Source organism: Ornithodoros turicata, chromosome 1 (genome assembly GCF_037126465.1).
Source record: "Ornithodoros turicata isolate Travis chromosome 1, ASM3712646v1, whole genome shotgun sequence".
In the NCBI taxonomy this organism is placed as follows: Eukaryota; Metazoa; Arthropoda; class Arachnida; order Ixodida; family Argasidae; genus Ornithodoros; species Ornithodoros turicata.
This window is the reverse complement of record NC_088201.1, coordinates 158,306,927-158,324,762: the sequence shown is the minus strand read 5'-3', so window position 1 is coordinate 158,324,762 and position 17,836 is coordinate 158,306,927. Positions and strand designations below refer to the sequence as shown.

The following is a 17,836-nucleotide window of genomic DNA, read 5'->3' as shown; positions in this document are numbered from 1 at the left end:
CTCATCGTAAAATTGAAATAATCTTTGTTAGCAGAGACACCGTCATTCGGGAGGCGCGCGTTTTTCAAATTCAACACTGTCGTCTGCTATCGACTGACGTGCGCTCGGATCTTTTGCTCTTTTTATATACATTGCGCTGCCTATTTTAAGTTTTATTCCTATAGTGTTTCCTGTGGAAACACTTGCAGCATTTATCCTCACCTTTCTGGAAGCAGCTAGGTTGTTGGAGTCGGAGGTAGCAAAGAATCGGCCTTCAATTTACAGACATGTCAATGTCTGAAGCGCAGAAGCTGCAGCTGCTCGCGTTTATGGAGCAGAATCGGGAGCTATGCAACAATAGTTTCATGCCCGGTGAAACGAAGAACGATAGGAAGAAAGAGTGGGAAGAGATCGCTGTAGCCCTAAACTCTCTAGGGGAACTGGTGAAAGACGCAGTTGGGTGGCAGGGACTATGGAAGCAGTGGAGATACCGTGTGCGAAAAACGGTGCGCGCCAACATAATTGGCATTTGTGGTACGGGTGGCGGCGGCGGCGCTATTGTAAACTCCGGCACAGAGCCCGGCGAGGAGAAAACAACACGCGTCGTCGATATCGCAGGGTCCTTGCGTGGTTTCGACGCCCGTGCATGGCCCTTGTAGGCTGGGACACCGTATCGGGCGCAGCAGGAGCTGCACGACTAAGTATGGCGGGCAACGTTACACAAGTGCCACAAGTGGTAAGAAAACGTTACTCTAGATAAAGCTAGCCTTCCAACGAATTCGTTACGTTTACCTACACAGCCAGTGTCAGAACAAGCTGACCAACCAGAGACCGAAAGAGACAATGGCAGTGTCCCAGCAGCAACAGGCCCTACGGTGAGGAATTGCGTAACTTCTTTGCCTATCCATATAACTTAACGAGCAAACTGTCACAGGTGCTTCACTACACCGATGCTGCAGTAGCAAGCACTTCTGCAGCTGCACACCAGCAGGAAACTGAGGCTACCGCAGCAGCAGTGCCAGACGTATCAGGCACACAGCGTGGTAGAATAGGGCCATGCCGAAGGAGGAGGCGGCGAGTCCCCGCACCAATAGCAAATCGCATTCTGGAGGTGCAGGAGCGGATTGCTGCTGAAATAACGCAGCTCCGGGAGGTAAGGAAGTGGCCAGATACAGTTGACGCAGCACAGGTGCAGTGCTGGTGAAATCAATTAGAATCAGTTAATCAGTTAGAGTCAATTAAGTGAACATATTTACTTCAATTGAATAATCAAAAGTGAAAGTTTACACATAAACCCAAACGACAGTAAATGCACTTTTTTAAATTCCATACCTGTGAAGCTTCATGGTCATCACAAACTCATCATCCAAAACACATACATATACAAAGAAAGATTACATGGGGAAGGGCTGTTAGATTGTTTGCTTTCGCTTGTGTGCAGATCATCACTCCAATGGCTCAAGCCGTGACAGAGTACTTCAGGTACAAGATTGAAAATGAAAGGAACGCCAACAATAATATCTAAGGTGGGTCATTCTTTGTATTACTACTTATGCATCTTCATTGCAGTTTAATACTCAAAGTCTCCCCGTGATGTACTGGTGGGAAATGTTGCAAGAGACACTGTTTTCATGTGAAATATATTTTTCATTTGGAACGACAAGAGCCAATGAAAATATTTTGCAAAATATGAAGTTTTGGAGTATATGGAAAACATATACAAATTGTAAACATAACACAGTTACATAACTTTGCACATTTCTTGTTAACGTGAAAAACACAAAATCAGTAAGAGAAATAACATTCACAGTGACCAAAAAGAATTAATAGTAAACAGAATAGTGAGTGCAATACGTTACAGCACCTGTGAAAAGAAGACACAATGACAACAAATACACTTAATGGAATGACATGGTCAAACTGAGGAACTCAGCATACTCTTATTTTCTGACATCCGCTTTTGTGGTGTTTTGACGGTGTCTACCAACCTGGAAACGCAGGACTTGTCAGGGAATTTTCATGTGACTGGGAAACTCAGGAAAATTGGCAAAAATCAGTTGAAGCCAAGCGAAATTGAACCTTTGTATGCAATAAGGGGATAAGTCGAAAAATCTCAAACAGAGAAAACGGGCTTGATTTGATTGTCTGTCCCATTGACGCACATGCATTTCCCATTCCTTACCCTCCTGTAGCGTGCCAATAAATTGCAATACGATCCTAAATTTTCTTTGGCAGATACATACTGGTATGTAGATGTCATTGCAGCAAGAATAGTAAAAGCGGGATAAGTTCCCTTTTGTTTTGGTCAGGATTTTCCTTGAAAGGGGAAGTGAAAACGTGAAAATGTCAGGCAATTTGAAGGCTGCAATTTGGTAGATACCTTGGTTGCACCATGGTTTTGGTGGAAATCAATCCTAAATAAAATGTCACAAAGTCCTTTAAATTAGAATGTACGAATTAGAAATTATGTGGTCCCTGTACTTTTATGCCATACACATTTAAAAATATCTGTTAACAACTTGTTGCCTGCGGTGCACTGCCTGAGCAGTCAGTGATGCACTGTTCTCTACATCATCCCATTCATCCTCGGGAGCAGCAGGAGGATCGGGATCGGAGCCTTCATCTTCGTGTTCAGGATCTTGCAAATTGTAGTCAATGCAAATAGTATGCAAAACTGCACATGCAGTGATAATATTGCATGCCCTGTCAGGTGCAAAGTGCAAGGTCCTGTAGCGATGCAGACAGCGGAAGCGCATCTTCAAAACTCCAAAACACTGTTCAATTCGAACCCGGGTCTTGCAGTGGGCTTTGTTGTATGCCTGGTCCTTCTGTGTTGCAGGAGAACGAACAGGAGTCAAGAGCCACGGTTCAAGAGGGTACCCCAGATCTCCTGCACAGAAGAGAGGAAGCTATAGTTACTGAAATTGTTTGATGGATGTTAAACTTGTGAGCTCATGACATCAGTAGACAAACTGTTCTGAAAAATATTTAATATTTATGTAGTTTCTATAAAATAAACCTGACCTGCACCTTCCCATGGAAGGTGTGCCTATTTACTCTGTGAATATACCAATTCCGAAGTCGTCTAATTCTGCAGTTAATACATCTGCTGTATGCAATGATGTATACAACAACAGCATCAAATACTTTTATGTTGACGTGTACACAAAGCATGCTACTCTACTAAAAAATTCAAAACCAAGCTACATATCTGTTTCCACATTGGCCTCTACTTCTAGTAAAACCGAGCAGATTAAGGCCTCCCGTTCATTGGTAATAACGGAGGTTGTGCTGAAGACTGGGAGGTTTGAATCCTACCACAGGCTGTGATGTCTGAAGTTTTCCTTGGAATTTCCCGAAGACACAGTCCCCTCCGATGTCGGCCCAGGATGCATACTAACCCCCCTGTCCCCCACTTCTTCCTGCTTACTATAAGTGCACTTCTGAGGACCATTACTGAAGCAGTTGAGACAAATGTTCCACATACCTAACAGCCACTCGCCCTCAGCAAATGTCGTCGGTGCTCGCAGACGGACTTCGCACATGCTCCACACTGAGGAGTCGTGGCAGCTCCCTGGGTACGTGGCGTCAATGTGGAGAAATCTGCGATTGGCATCACAGATCTGCAAATAACATAATTTAGGCAGCCAAATTTGAATAAAAGCTCAGCACGTTGTCACTGTCATAGCAACTCTAAATCAGAGTCACACTCTCACCCCTAGCACGTTGAGGGCATGGTATCCCTTGTGGGAATAATAATTCCCATCAACAAAGCGGGGGTCACTGCGACTCGGGGCGATGATGGCTATTGCAGTACCGTCAATTGCACCTGCATGATAAGAACAGCACCTGTCATTTATTTAAGAAACATCATATGAACACCAATCTAAAAGGACTGTCATTTAAATTTACCAAGGCATCCGGGTATACCTGCTATGGCATAGAAGTCCCGTTTGATGGCCACCTTCTCTTCTGTCGATGCCGGGAACTTCAGATATCTCTGTCCCAAATTTTTTATTATGGCTAGGCTGACAGCATGGATAGCCTCGGAGACCGGGCGCTTTGTAGTGGCGATGAATTCATCACTGGCGATGTTGTCCAGGAATGCTCCTGTTGCATAAAATCTGAGCGCCATCAGGACCCTCTGCTCCACCGACAGAGTTGTGCTGCGCCACTGCTGGGCTATAAGTGGAGACTTATTTCAGAATGATCCCAAAAACTTGGCCGTTCATAATTACTTATCTATTAGCTTTTCAAGCACTTCCTCTTGGAATCGCAACGCAATGATCAAAGCAAAACATTCTGTTACGCGAGTGTAGGCTGTTGTTTTATTGTTTTCTTATTCCTGTCAAATGGAACCAGAACATCAGGGAAATAATGCTAATGAAGTGCAGATTTTTACCGCTTTATTGCGATAGCTGACGTACAACCAAACCTCATGAATGCTCCGAAGTTATATTTCCCTTACATTTATCGCAGTGCTGTCGGTTTTCACTGCACAGGCTCAGTTTCACCAACGTCAGTTTAGCCACATTCAAACAGAGATTAGGTTCACTCAGACTTAGTCGTTCTGTGGTCCGCACTGTAATATCAGCTGACGGCATTTTCCTGGAATCTTCGCGAATACTAGCATTCATGATGCAGAACTGAAGGATAACTTGAAGTTTAGGACCTGTTACGACTTGCTTAAAGACTCCGTGTTACGATTGGACTCCTTTCCGTCAACACTGACTAAAGTTACTGGAATTCACCTTGCGTCCTTGTCAATTCGTTTCAAAAGAGCCTCACTGTCTTTGAAACCCGTTAATGAAACCGTGCACTGCTCTCGGATTGTATTGTAGCCGACGTTGGTGAAACACGTCCTATATTAAAACACATAAAAGAAACTCACATCGGCGTAAGTCATCAGCAACGGCGTCGCACACCTGCCGGGCAGCAGCCTTCGATAACCGAAAATGGCCGATGAACTCCTCTTCTGTCACACTGCTGTCGAAGGCATCGCGGTGTTCACGAAAATGTCGCGAAGATTCGCTGTCGCTCACCCCTTCGTCAGCAAGAAAGGCGTAGAGTTCCGCCATGTTTCCTCGATGTGACGACGCTGACGACCAAAGACTCAAATTCTTGCGTCTCACGCGCTGCGTCTCCTCGCGACCACAAATTAGTCACGCCATGACCATGGCAGAGTGGCGAGCAAGCTGCCTCTTAGCGGAAGAGACGAATGGCTCCACGTGACCGCGCCGTTGGCATGGCAACGAAGACCAAAGACGACGCGCGGGTGCCGTGAGCAACCCGCCCCAGAATTCGTTCGTCTTCTTCGGCATGATCGGAATATGCTGCGGTGACAGCTTCGCTCCCTTCACAGGCTGCATGCCCCACCGTCCCGACAACACTGTTTGTCGCATCACCATCCGACTGATCGTCTCCCGGTGACCGCCCTTCGTGGGTGTTTCGTTCCTCGCGGACACGCCTGTAGCGTAACGTTGACGCAGGAACGACAAAAGGGGAATTTGCATTCAGGTAAGTCTTGCGGCGTTTCAGCGTTCCACTTGCGCATTCATCATTCGCAGTAGCCATGGTTTCCGAAGATCATAACGACTGGCACAGCACAATACTTTAGCAGATTCCTCGCACAACCCAACAGGTGGAGCAAAGATATGCAATTCAATGCGATTGAATTAGATGACAACCATACACAACGAAAAAGCTAGGTAGCGCGGTCATTAAAAACTGTTGCCGGATGTAAATTCAAGCGCCACCGCGGCCGCCGCTAATGGAACACATAACGCAATGCTGATTTCGTGTACTGCAGCTGGTCACTGTATGTGTAAAAGAAAGGCACATAACTAGGAAACAAAGAAAACTAACAATAACGATATTAATGTATGTCATCACACAACTTAGCCGTTTCGAATCCGTAACTGTAGTGTACAGTAACATGCACCTAATCCCTTTTGACGCAGGGCAGATCCCAAAAATAGGTTCACAGGTGCGAAAAACTAAATAAAAATAAAACCAAATAAATACTGTGACAAACTCTGACAAGTCCAACGCTTGGCGTCGCCCTTGTGCTCCCTCACAAGCTATAAACATGGCAGCGTCCTGGTGAAAAGCGTGGTTGTGTATGTTCACGTCTGCTGCGTTTAATCCTGTCATTTATCGTCCTGTCATGCACGCGTACGTTTGCTACGTGCAGGATGACGTCCGGGCCATTGTACCGGTGTCTCTGATTCGGAATTCTCGCCCTCCAAGTGAAACCGACTATGACAGTTCTCACCGTATGGTATACTGGTGTTCTACGAAAGGAGATGGCAGCGACGAAGAATATTACCAGGCAGAAATATTGGACCTGGCTGGTAATGTATAAGAGTTTTGCACTTTGACTTTGTCTTGCGGTGATGCTTGTGTTCTGTATGTCGTCGCCTTGTACATTCCACGAGGTATGTGATCACGTGTTCAGCTTCCCGAAACCGAAAGAAAACACACTTATTTCGCGCATGTGTGTTGCTTTTGGCCCTTCATAGAGCTGCTGCCAGTAAATCACTCATCTGCCGGAGTGTATCCGCCAGTTGTAAGGGCAAACTTTTCCGTAAGGCATACGCTGCACTCCAGAGCCGTCCCGTGCACTGGAAGCTATGCCTTTCGACCAATGCGAGTTTACTAACCACATTTGCGCCAGGATGTTTGGAACTTACGTTATCATTTTCTGTTAACCTGATACCGTTGTTTAGTGTGTTTAGTGTTTAGGAAACAAGATGCATATAATCAGTGTAAAATTGACGTTATTGACTGCACCTTTGTTGTTCCAGGTTCCAAAGCTGCCATGATCTTGAAGATAAAGAGCCAAAAGCTGCCCATACCAAGGATTTTTCACTGCAGCAAGGATTACCATCCTGCGAGTGACAAGAAGGTACCTTCTTAATTGCCCAAGGTTTTTGTACAATTAGTGCATTCATGGTCTTGCTGTGTTTCTGTAGTCTTATTCCTAGAAGGTCCTTCGTAGTACTCTGCTCGGAGGCTAGCAGGTACTAAGCTTGGAGAGGAGATTCGATCATTTTGTATCATCATGCTGTTCTGATGTTCTGTCATTTTTACGCCATCCATTACTATTACCACCATCCTGTTACCTTCTCTTCCATATTGATTTCGTCATATGTCACTTTACTCATTATATTGCATATTCTGTTCTCTGTTGCGCGCTGCTAGTGGATTTCAGTGCTTATGTAATTCTTTTATTTATGTTTTGTCATCAGAAGTCTGGTTCTGACACAAGAAAGGCAAAGGAGAGTGCAAAAAAGCAGCGTTTAAGGGACATGGCTTCATGCTCCGTCCAAGGGGGCCGTGCAGTCAAAAAAGTAAGTAAAGTGACTTGTGTTGCTGCTTCATGTCTCACTGAATTGAACCACATATTCAGGGATATGGAAAACGCAACCGTTCCTGTTCTGGAGACGACTCAACGTCTTCAGATGAGAGTGTTGTACCACAACACTTACTGGTTGAGAAGGATGCAACAATTGCACGGCTGAGAAAGCGGCTTCGCGAGAAGCAGGAAAAAACAAGTCGTCTGACCCTTGCCCTGCTAGACAAAATTGGCAAGTGATTACATATGTGGGACAGTTCAGGCTGCATAATGCTACCTGCGTGGGCTGGAGTTTATCCATGCTATGTCAGCCCGCATCATTTATCCGTGTGTGGCGCTTCAATTTTGCTTTTACACTGTTTGCACAGGAATTTTGCTACAATTTTTTTTTGCCAAACCTTTACGATGCATTTTTGTTAGTTTTACCAAAAATCTCTCTAATTATGCTGTAACAAGGCACTACAATAAGTTGTGATGATGTTTATATCTGCCTGAAGATGTTTGAGTTGTACTAATATAAATGTTCCTGTTTCAGAGGTGGCACGACAAGTTGCTGCAGAAGCAGCTCCTCAACCTGCATGGCCACTTGGTTAGTATTTATTTTGTAGCTTGCCTACTGTAGGGAACGCATTGCGGGAATACACATCCTGGACGGCACTGGGACCCTGTTCTTTTTGTGTGATGTTTATTGTGATTTCAATATGTGTTGCAGACGCTCGACAGACATTTGCTCCTCCACATGAGTCTCGGGCTGGCAAGTTCTTTTGTTCTGCTTTTTCCCTATCATCGCCATGTTTGTTAACCCACATATTGTACTGGGGAATGGAATCATGCTGGCCGTTGCTCCCTTCTGTAAATTCTGTTGCAGTGATTTGAATATGTCTGTTTCAGAGGTGTCACAGAACATTTGCCCTCAGGACGTCTCTCTGCATGGCAAGTGTCTTTCTATTTGTTACTTGTGCATTGTGCCATGGCACAGAGTGGTGTCAATGCTGGACTGCCACCAGGTCCTCTCCACAGTTCTTCCAGTGTAATGATTTCAAGATATCTGTTTCAGAGGACGTGGTACAACATGCACTCGTATCTGGTAAGTGTGCACCTTGCAGCCTGCTGTATTCCTGCCGTCCTTTATAGCAAACTAAATGTGACAGTAACAAGGTGTCTGCCTTTTAGGATATTTTCTCATTAGTCAGACCTCCTCCTGTTTCACAGACAAAGAGTGTCTTGGCCTTCAGGATGACAGTGACGCCCTGCCCATCATAACTGGTGAGCTTTCACATAGCATGTGGTGTGCTGCCTAATATGTCGAAATAATTTTATCAGAAATGTATGAATCAGGGAATTGGTGTTCCCAATATCATTTCCCACCCAGCTGGATTTAGTAATTCAACAAAAGTGCACAGCTTTTTTTATGCAAGCATGCCTTCAAAGAGACTAGTCTCGTACAGCTGGGGCGATTCCGAAACTTAGCCAAACTATATTCACATACACCGTCAAACAAACAACATACACACATACAACCGTCAAAGTTTCATTCAGAATAACCAAGTCGTTTTCGAGGAATTTCTCGAGACGTGCCGTAATAGCAGACTACGAAACATGCGCTCCACTCTCATGTAACGTCACGCATGACGTCGGCCTGCGGGTACGTCGCCGTTGTCGTGGTAGCTGGAACCTTGGGTTGAGCCATTCCCTTTGCTCTTGAAATGGGAACACTCAGGCATATATCTCCACTAGCGGATAATGTAGCCCGTGCATTGACTGTGGGGCCTCCGATAATGTGGCACATAGTCTGATACGTGGAAGCTAAGTCACATGTTTTCTTTATATAATGCGGTTTTTAAATAAACACTCACTTCCTCTCCATGTTCGTCGTCAGCGACACTTCATTTCCAAACATGATCAATGTGCAATGGGGAGTGTAATAGAAGCGTGCGTAACAAATTTTTGGTTGGTCGGACATGTATTCTGTGTGGAAAATGGTGTATGGGAGCGTCCCAAGTAGGGCATGTATTGTGTTCGTAATACATTAATGACCCTGTACAGCATGCATCACGAATTCATCTTCCTTTGTATTTTACTTTGTTTGTATACCTACATAGCTCATTTGTACTGGAAAGTTCAAATAGCTTTTTGTTCTTGTCTTGCAGTTGATCAGGGAACTGCTTGCCCAGTCGACTCCACTCGTGCTCCTCCTATGTTCACAGGTGGGCACACAATCAGTAGCTGGAATTTTTGTTACTAATTCCCTCACCCTCTACTTTCGTAGGCAGTTCGGCATCAACTTCTGGGGCTCTTGCTCGTCCAGCCTGTACGGGTATGTACTTCTTCATTAATTCTGCGCTATGGCCAGAGTTTTCAGTGCAAGACGCATACAGTAAAAAGCCCACAATGTTTGTTTCGTTAATTTCTTCCTCAGTTCAACCAGGGGAGATGAGGCCATCTCCAACCAGGGAACTGCAACTAGAACAAATACAGTATGAAATGTACTCAGTGGTTGATAGCAAGGTATGAGTTATTTGAAGGATGGTTATCGAAACTACCTGTTCTCAATTCTCCCTTCTCACATTGCCCTTCTTCAAATGACCTTGCTCAAATGGTCCTGCTAGTTTTATCCCGTATCGGAACTACCTCCCTCAAAACGTCCTTCTCGTATGACCTCATTGCACAGAGCCATCGCCTTATTTCAGGAGAACAGTTTCCACGGACAGACTTCTTTCTTTTTTCCATTGTATAGAAAGTTGACAGGCATACTGCTGACTATTCCCTTTTGAGTCCTTTTTGTTCGTACTAAACATTTTCACCCCCTGTCAGATCGAGTTTATGAACTTATGGCGAGTTTAAATTCCGGAGCTCCCGATTTCACGGTCTCGAAACAACGGAAATGCTTGATTTCTTCGTATACGATAACTACTCAAATTCACGGGTTTTCTATGTCTGTCCAAGTCATGTTAACGTGTTGTCGTGGTGTGGTGTTGCCCAAGGTCGCAGTTGGTATTTACCTGCGCGTGACGGTGCGTTTTACAGTCGGATAACATTTATTTCCAGTAGGGTATTTTGCAACGTTCAAGCATCACGATGTACGGCAAGTTTAGATGCATGGGGGTGGTGAGTGGGTGTCTTGCCAATTGCAGTGCTTGATATTGCAGGAAGACATTGAGTGGGCATAGTGGCACGACACGGATCATGTCGCTCAAATTTCCTATCATTTTTATTCAGGTCATCACTCTCGCATCTGCACTGGAATCCTGCTACAGCTATCAGCAATTCCAGCCAGCTAGATTTGATGATATCGCCGGATACGCCGAACCACTTTGCGAAGCCAAGTTGCAGACTGCAGCTTATGTGCACCATTGTGATGAACTTCGGTACTTCATGACGTCGGTAACTACAGCAGCGCCACAGACTCTGTTAACCGAGACCGGCCAGGAACTTTTCAGTGGGCACAGTGGTACGACACGGATCGTGTCGCTCAAATTTCCTATCATTTTTATTCAGGTCATCACTCTCGCATCTGCACTGGAATCCTGCTACAGCTATCTGCAATTCCAGCCAGCTAGACTTGATGCTATCGCCGGATACGCCGAACCACTTTGCGAAGCCAAGTTGCAGACTGCAGCTTATGCGCACCATTGTGATGAACTTCGGTACTTCATGACGTCGGTAACTACAGCAGCGCCACAGACTCTGTTAACCGAGACCGGCCAGGAACTTTTCAGTGGGCACAGTGGTACGACACGGATCGTGTCGCTCAAATTTCCTATCATTTTTATTCAGGTCATCACTCTCGCATCTGCACTGGAATCCTGCTACAGCTATCTGCAATTCCAGCCAGCTAGACTTGATGCTATCGCCGGATACGCCGAACCACTTTGCGAAGCCAAGTTGCAGACTGCAGCTTATGCGCACCATTGTGATGAACTTCGGTACTTCATGACGTCGGTAACTACAGCAGCGCCACAGACTCTGTTAACCGAGACCGGCCAGGAACTTTTCAGTGGGCACAGTGGTACGACACGGATCGTGTCGCTCAAATTTCCTATCATTTTTATTCAGGTCATCACTCTCGCATCTGCACTGGAATCCTGCTACAGCTATCTGCAATTCCAGCCAGCTAGACTTGATGCTATCGCCGGATACGCCGAACCACTTTGCGAAGCCAAGTTGCAGACTGCAGCTTATGCGCACCATTGTGATGAACTTCGGTACTTCATGACGTCGGTAACTACAGCAGCGCCACAGACTATGTTAACCGCGAGACCGGCCAGGAACTTTTCAGTGGGCATAGTGGCACGACACGGATCATGTCGCTCAAATTTCCTATCATTTTTATTCAGGTGAGATACTTAGTTTCCTATCCTACTACAATTCGCAGTGGAAATAGATTTTTGGTCGTGCTAGTATGCCCACATAGTGTCATTGATGCATTGAGTGTTGTCTCCGGTGTACTTGCTATTCTGTTGCTACGTGCTGGAGATGTTGGGTCAAACCCAGGTCCTAGATACCAAAGTACAGACACTCCAAAAACGACTTTGTCAGAAACACTTCCCGACCTTAGGACTGTGCTAAATGCCATCAAAGACATGGACTCAAAAATGACTGCTGGACAATGTCAACTAATTAATGAACTATCCGCAATGAAGGCTGTTCAGGAAAAACAAGATAGAACTCTGTGCGACCTCGCTGTAAAAATGCAGCAAATAGAGGCAGACATGAAATCTACTACTGATATAAAAGAACAGATTTGTGCTCTACAAGCTTCTGCGGATGAAGCTCAAGATAAGCTACTACGCTTAGAGGGAAAGGTAGATGACATTGAAAATCGTGAAAAGGCGTTGCAATCTGATAGTACACGGAATAACAGAAGATGAGAATGAAAGCTGGTCACAATCAGAAACTAAGATTAAGGACTTTTGTTTGAGGGAACTAGATATACATATCGCAGAGGGTGAGATACAACGTGCACACCGCTTAGGTAAAAAACAGAACGGAAAACATAGACCAGTTATTGCGAACTTTTCATCTTTCAAACGTAAAGAGGAAATTCTTTCTTCGGGCTATAAGCTAAAAGGGAAAAACTATTCAATTTCCGAGGACTTTTCCACGAAAGTAAGGAAGGAACGACAACGATTACTGGAGTTTGCGAAGAACCAACAAGAAAAATTCAGGTTACGATATAACACACTTACCATAAATGGAAAACAATATCAATACAGTGCCTCCTTGGAGAAGGTATGTGAAATTCAGAAACAACAATCAAAGCACAAGCGGAGTCCGCTAATAACCTTGGATAGTCGCGTTTTATCAGTTGTGAATCTAAATGCAAGAAGTATAGTAAATAAAACGCTTGAGTTTGAAGAAATCTGCACTTTTCTAATGCCAGACGTTATTATTATTACTGAAACATGGCTAACTGAAGACATTGTTGATTCTGAAGTGTTTCCGTCTAATTACAACGTGATCAGAAAAGACAGAGGTTATAAAGGTGGGGGTGTAGCAATACTGTTGAATAATACATTTAAGTATGTCTTGTTAGAAATACCCGACGATGTTGAAAGTGTCTGGTGTAAACTCTGTATTGACAATGCCAGCTACTATATTGGTGCCGTCTACCGTCCTCCTGGATCACCCCCCTCTGTCATGGATGCACTTAATAAATACATGAGCAATAACCTTGACAAAGGAGCAAAGATTATACTAGGTGGAGACTTTAATTTTCCAGATGTCGACTGGGAAAATCTTATTCCTTATGGTAGAGATTCTTCCAGCGCCGACATTCTTATTAATATTGCGTATGAATTCGGGTTGACTCAGGTGATTATGCAAAACACAAGGGTGAGTAAAAATTATGGTTCAATTTTAGATTTGACGTTCACTAACTTGAACTCTGAACCCACTTGGGAGGTGGTAGATGGCATCTCAGACCATCTAATTACAATAGTCAACATTGCGCTTGGTCATAAGGCTAAACAAAACGAACAATATAAGTATGTTTTTGACTACAACCGAGCAGATGATGTAGGCATAATAGACGAATTTGAGAAGCTGTTCAATATGTTTGTTGCTCTTGAGAGTTCATGTTCAGTTGATGACATGTGGAATTTATTTAGGCAGAAAGTACTTTTCTGTTTGAATAATTTCGTACCAAAAAAACGTAAAAAGACATATCGTGAGAAACCTTGGATTACTCGTGACATCATACATAAGCAACGTAAACTAAGACGTCTTCGAAAAAATGCGAACAACAAGGACTTGATAACATTATTTCGTAACCAAATTAGAAAAGACTTGAGAAGCGCTAAAAAACAATTCTTTGAGCAAACTCTGGTTCGGTTCATGAACAGCGCACCACAGAAGTTCTGGCGATATGTTATCCCTCAGAAGAATAAGACAGCATCCTCATCCGATAGTCTATCTGCTGAACGATTCAATGATTATTTTGCCTCTGTATTTTCTATCGATGATACGCGGCGCCCTCCATGTCACGATTACACCGGGCTTGATCCTCTTCCCGACCTTGAAATATCTGAACCCGGAGTGCTAAATATGTTGCTTCGACTAGATCTTAAAAAGTCACCGGGGCCAGATAATATAGATAACACATTTTTAAAACGATACGCAGAATACGTCGCACCATTGCTGGTAATTTTGTTTAGGAAATCTTATGAGTCAGGGAACGTTCCTAACGAATGGAAGCTTGCTAAAGTCATACCAGTTTTCAAATCGGGAGACAAAACAGATTGCTGCAACTACAGACCCATTTCTTTGACTTCTGCATGCTCTAAGATAATGGACCACTTATTATTCAAACAAATGGTGGAATACTTAGATAGAAATAAAATATTGAGCAGTGACCAGTTTGGTTTTAGAAAGGGGTCGTCTACAACATTGCAGTTAATCGAGGCTGTGCATGACTGGGCGTCGTGTCTCAACGAAAGAAAACAATGTGATGTCATCTTTATCGATTTTGAAAAAGCATTTGATAAGGTGTCACATTCGAAACTAATAATGAAAGTTGCGAATATCTTTCAAAATCAGAAGTTAACGTCTTGGATATCTGCATACTTCACGTCTAGGCAACAGTTCGTTTTCTTTCAAGAGACCTGTTCAAATACGCAAAATGTGCTGTCAGGTGTCCCTCAGGGAACTGTCTTAGGACCCTTATTATTTATTCTATACATAAACGACTTAACCGATTCAGTACTGTGCAACATCAAACTCTTTGCTGATGACTGTATTTTGTACCGATGCATATCCCCACCAGAGGACCAGTTTGTCTTAAATACTGCTTTGCAAGGTATAGAGAGGTGGTGCCGAGAATGGCAAATGGACATCAACGTAAAAAAGTCAGTGGTTATGTCTATAGGGCTGAAGAACATGCTAAAGTTTAACTACTACCTCGGAGACTTTCAGTTGCAACATGTAGACCAACACAAATATTTGGGTGTCATTGTAGATAGTAAGCTATCGTGGAAACATGTCGAATATATAAAAGGGAAGTCTCTTAGGAAGTTGAACGTAATTCGTCGTACTCTAAGGCATGCACCAAGTAAAGTTCGATTGGTGGCATACACTACACTTATTAGACCAATAATCGAGTACTGTTCACCAGCATGGTACCCAGAAGAACAAATAAAAAGGCGAGAACTTGAAATGATTGACAGAAGAACTATTAGGTTTGTCTTCAATAAATTTGGTAGATACGATTCGCCCACTCAACTGTTACATGACGCAGACCTTACTCCATTACCTGTGCGAGTTGAAATGCTGAGCATGAAAGTGTTTTGGCTACTGCTCAACGGAAGACTTAACACAAGCGCTGAAAATTTCCTATCGTTTAAAGGATCTGGGAGAACTCGACTGAGGCACACTAAGTATATATGTGAGCCACCCTGTAATATCAACGTGTTTAAAAACTCTTTCTTTCCACGTGCTATCTCACAATGGAATTCACTTCCGCAAAACATCGTTGAATGTTGAGACATTGTCAAGCTTTTTGAGCATGATGTATGGCGAGCCCAAATATGCTCTTACTGTTTTTCTGAGCTTTTATATTGATGCACCTTGTCCATGCTCCCTGTCGTGCGTGAGCACTCCTACTGTAGCACCTTCGGTGCGGAGTAGTATTACTAAATAAAATAAATAAAAGACGACGACCGTGGTGCACCTGTTTTGAAATGCAATATCCAGTTAACGGGATGGGACACTCTCTAAAATGCTTTCGTTTCTAATGATGGTTTAACTGCAGAAAGCTTATTTTGCAGGTCACATTTCAGCAGGCATTTCTTGTAAGCATTTGCCCAAATCCAATTCTGATGCATTTTTTTCGTATAGCAAAGACAATGAAACTGTGGAAAGAGTGCCATCTAGTACAAAGTCCCAATTTTATGGCATTTAGATGCAAATTATGAGACAGCACTCATGTTTCCTTCGTCTGTGCCTACCCAGCATAGGCAATGATACCGTAATTCATTTAATTAGTTGACATATTGCAAATGTAGACTTAGCGGTTGAAAAACTCAGGCAATTCTGTTAAGCTGAGCTCCTGATAAGCCGAACAAATATATTAGGTCCCTTTGTGTTTGTGTTAAAGGGAGAACACTGTACACAGTGTTTCACAAAGGTCACCCAGAACATTTCACAGGGAGAGCGACCACTGGAAACCTGAAACTATTTATGGTACTTCTGTTCCAAACAAGTCCCACTTTTGATGTACCACCTATTTGTACCACAAGTGTAGCTACCAGTTTCCTCTTATCCCTGTGAAGCTCTGTGGTGCAAATTTGAAGAGCTATATTTCCCAAAAAATTGTTGCTGTCATATCAGACAAATTCACAGCTAAGGCAACAAATGGTTCAAGCTAGCACAACTGTAGCACTACCGTAATATGAGTGCATAACATGATGTCAGGCACTGAGCTCCGTTAGATCAGAACAGTCCATTTTATGTAATCTGGCCATGCGACTACTTTTTAGGTTCGCCTGGGGGATGGGCATTTTATCCCCATGGATAAGTTCGCCTACATCCAGCGTGGCACCACCGACTCGAAGCTAGTCAAGGATCTGGCTAGATATTTTTGGACCACTGAGGAGTTGGGGACCAGAAACATGACAGGCCAGCCGTGCCGCAGGCCAGGTATAACAACCAGTGTGAAGGCCCCGGCAACACCTGCCAAGGTGCAGGCCATTGCAAGTAAGTCCTCATCTCTTTCCAACTGGGCAACCATACACGCATAGGAGCAGCCGTGCATTCATTTTTGTGCACAAGTCTCCAACCTTTGCATGGTTATACTTTTTGTATGAATTCTAGTGGCAGCATTTTCCCCTGACATTGTGCATATGTCCGCAACTTAGGTCTGAGTTGAATTGTCTATTTCTCAGATGGCCTGTCGAAATATATTGCCGACCATCCAAGTGATGTCCCGAAGGATACAAGATTAAAGTGTGTCCGTAGGACACTGAGCGATTTTTTCGCTGATGTTGCTCGTCAGGGGAGGCGAAGAAAATAAACAGAATAGTAAATGTGAGTTGCGTGTCTGTTCCTTCCTCAAACAACAACACGTTGGCGCTAGCTTTCTCAACATGGACTGACCACTGCACCAAAGAGCATCTAGCATGTGCCACGGGTAGAAATTGCCAGTGACCAGTCCGGTCTGCCAGTGACCAGTCCGGTCTAACACTGGAGACTGGTTTCCGGTCTGACCAGTAAAACTGGATTTTTCACCAGGGGTGAAATTTTGCAAGGCGAACAGCCGATTTGAAACTAAACAATACAAAAAAGTATGGTAACACACGTCAGTGCATCATGGCAAGTAATTTTCTACAAAGCGCCGAGTTAGACGTTCCACCATGACGAGGCAGTCGGACAAGTGCAGTGAAATTTTGCAACAAACAGCAAATAACGGCCAACCCAACAACGCAAATTTATGTATACTGACATACACATCGGTACATCATCCTTAATCCATGCATAATCCACGAATTTGGCTTCCGAGTTATGGCGAAGCAGGACGCGCGAACACAACCAGAAGGAACGCTTGGTCGGATCCGATCCGTGACCAGTCCAACTGATTGATAAAAGAAACTGACAGTCACTTACCTCCTAACGTCAGTATTCGAGCTCGATAAAAGTCGCTGTCGCCATCAGGATCGGTCCATCTCACATAATAGTAGGTGGACGCTTTTGCAGATTTGGGTTAAATAACTTCGTTGTTGGCGTAAATAAGGCATGAACGAGGAGGACGATGTGGCCTCTCGGGGACATTAAATAGCGTGTGAGCCAATGATTCGGTATTTTTTTGTTCGTTATGTTGCTGTTGTTGGAGCGCTCTGACCAGTTCCATAAAGAAGTTTGAAGTTTTCTCGAAGTCGTGGGTCCATTCTTGAATAGACGCCGCTAAGTCATTTTCGTGGAGCGGGTTGTTTTATGCTCACAGTGGCATATTTCCTGTCATCCTCATATCTCACATATGCATGTGTGATCATTGCAAGTCTGTCTGGC

The 17,836-nt window shown here is 44.0% G+C and overlaps 2 protein-coding genes and 1 long non-coding RNA gene across 8 annotated transcripts; 2 read left to right on the top strand and 1 right to left on the bottom strand.

The window, feature by feature from the left end:
• Positions 1 to 814: 814 nt before the first annotated feature.
• Positions 815 to 3,038, top strand: LOC135378697 (uncharacterized). 2 transcript variants are annotated; one of them, XR_010418538.1, is made up of 4 exons: positions 815 to 854; positions 914 to 1,132; positions 1,421 to 1,505; positions 2,819 to 3,038. It is a non-coding gene; the product is annotated as an uncharacterized LOC135378697 (long non-coding RNA). The 2 variants fall into 2 exon arrangements; XR_010418537.1 differs by having other exon boundaries at positions 821 to 1,132.
• On the bottom strand, positions 1,214 to 5,338 carry LOC135378696 (putative nuclease HARBI1). Its single transcript, XM_064611789.1, has 5 exons — positions 4,871 to 5,338; positions 3,910 to 4,161; positions 3,696 to 3,808; positions 3,467 to 3,602; positions 1,214 to 2,869 (listed from the first exon to the last, which is right to left on the bottom strand). Exons 1-5 carry the CDS (start codon positions 5,055 to 5,057, stop codon positions 2,478 to 2,480), a joined length of 1,080 nt encoding a protein of 359 aa, XP_064467859.1. The 5' UTR covers positions 5,058 to 5,338; the 3' UTR covers positions 1,214 to 2,477.
• A 522-nt stretch (positions 5,339 to 5,860) lies between these two features.
• Positions 5,861 to 16,862, top strand: LOC135378695 (uncharacterized). Of its 5 annotated transcripts, XM_064611785.1 has the most exons (16): positions 5,861 to 6,332; positions 6,786 to 6,886; positions 7,230 to 7,331; positions 7,391 to 7,568; positions 7,872 to 7,925; positions 8,049 to 8,090; positions 8,228 to 8,269; positions 8,394 to 8,423; positions 8,510 to 8,602; positions 9,487 to 9,543; positions 9,606 to 9,653; positions 9,756 to 9,844; positions 10,556 to 10,720; positions 10,835 to 11,673; positions 15,601 to 15,624; positions 16,312 to 16,481. In XM_064611785.1, the coding sequence occupies exons 1-16, from the start codon at positions 6,101 to 6,103 to the stop codon at positions 16,388 to 16,390; spliced, it is 2,175 nt and encodes a 724-aa protein (XP_064467855.1). In that variant the 5' UTR covers positions 5,861 to 6,100; the 3' UTR covers positions 16,391 to 16,481. The 5 variants fall into 5 exon arrangements, with proteins under 5 accessions (XP_064467855.1, XP_064467856.1, XP_064467854.1 ...); XM_064611786.1 differs by lacking the exons at positions 15,601 to 15,624; positions 16,312 to 16,481 and having other exon boundaries at positions 5,862 to 6,332; positions 10,556 to 11,333; positions 11,393 to 11,534; XM_064611784.1 differs by lacking the exon at positions 15,601 to 15,624 and having other exon boundaries at positions 5,863 to 6,332; positions 10,556 to 11,673.
• Positions 16,863 to 17,836: the final 974 nt, after the last annotated feature.

Bases quoted from the DNA above. Each gene is read 5' to 3' on its own strand.
- LOC135378696 (XM_064611789.1), bottom strand. From the start codon at position 5,057: ATGGCGGAACTCTACGCCTTTCTTGCTGACGAAGGGGTGAGCGACAGC. The intron at 3,809-3,909 runs GTATACCCGGAT...CTTATCATGCAG, and splicing joins GGACTTCTATGCCATAGCAG to GTGCAATTGACGGTACTGCA. The intron at 2,870-3,466 runs GTATGTGGAACA...TCTTCTGTGCAG, and splicing joins TGAGGGCGAGTGGCTGTTAG to GAGATCTGGGGTACCCTCTT.
- LOC135378695 (XM_064611784.1), top strand. From the start codon at position 6,101: ATGTTCACGTCTGCTGCGTTTAATCCTGTCATTTATCGTCCTGTCATG. The intron at 8,091-8,227 runs GCAAGTTCTTTT...TGTCTGTTTCAG, and splicing joins TCCACATGAGTCTCGGGCTG to AGGTGTCACAGAACATTTGC. The intron at 9,845-10,555 runs GTATGAGTTATT...ATTTTTATTCAG, and splicing joins ACTCAGTGGTTGATAGCAAG to GTCATCACTCTCGCATCTGC.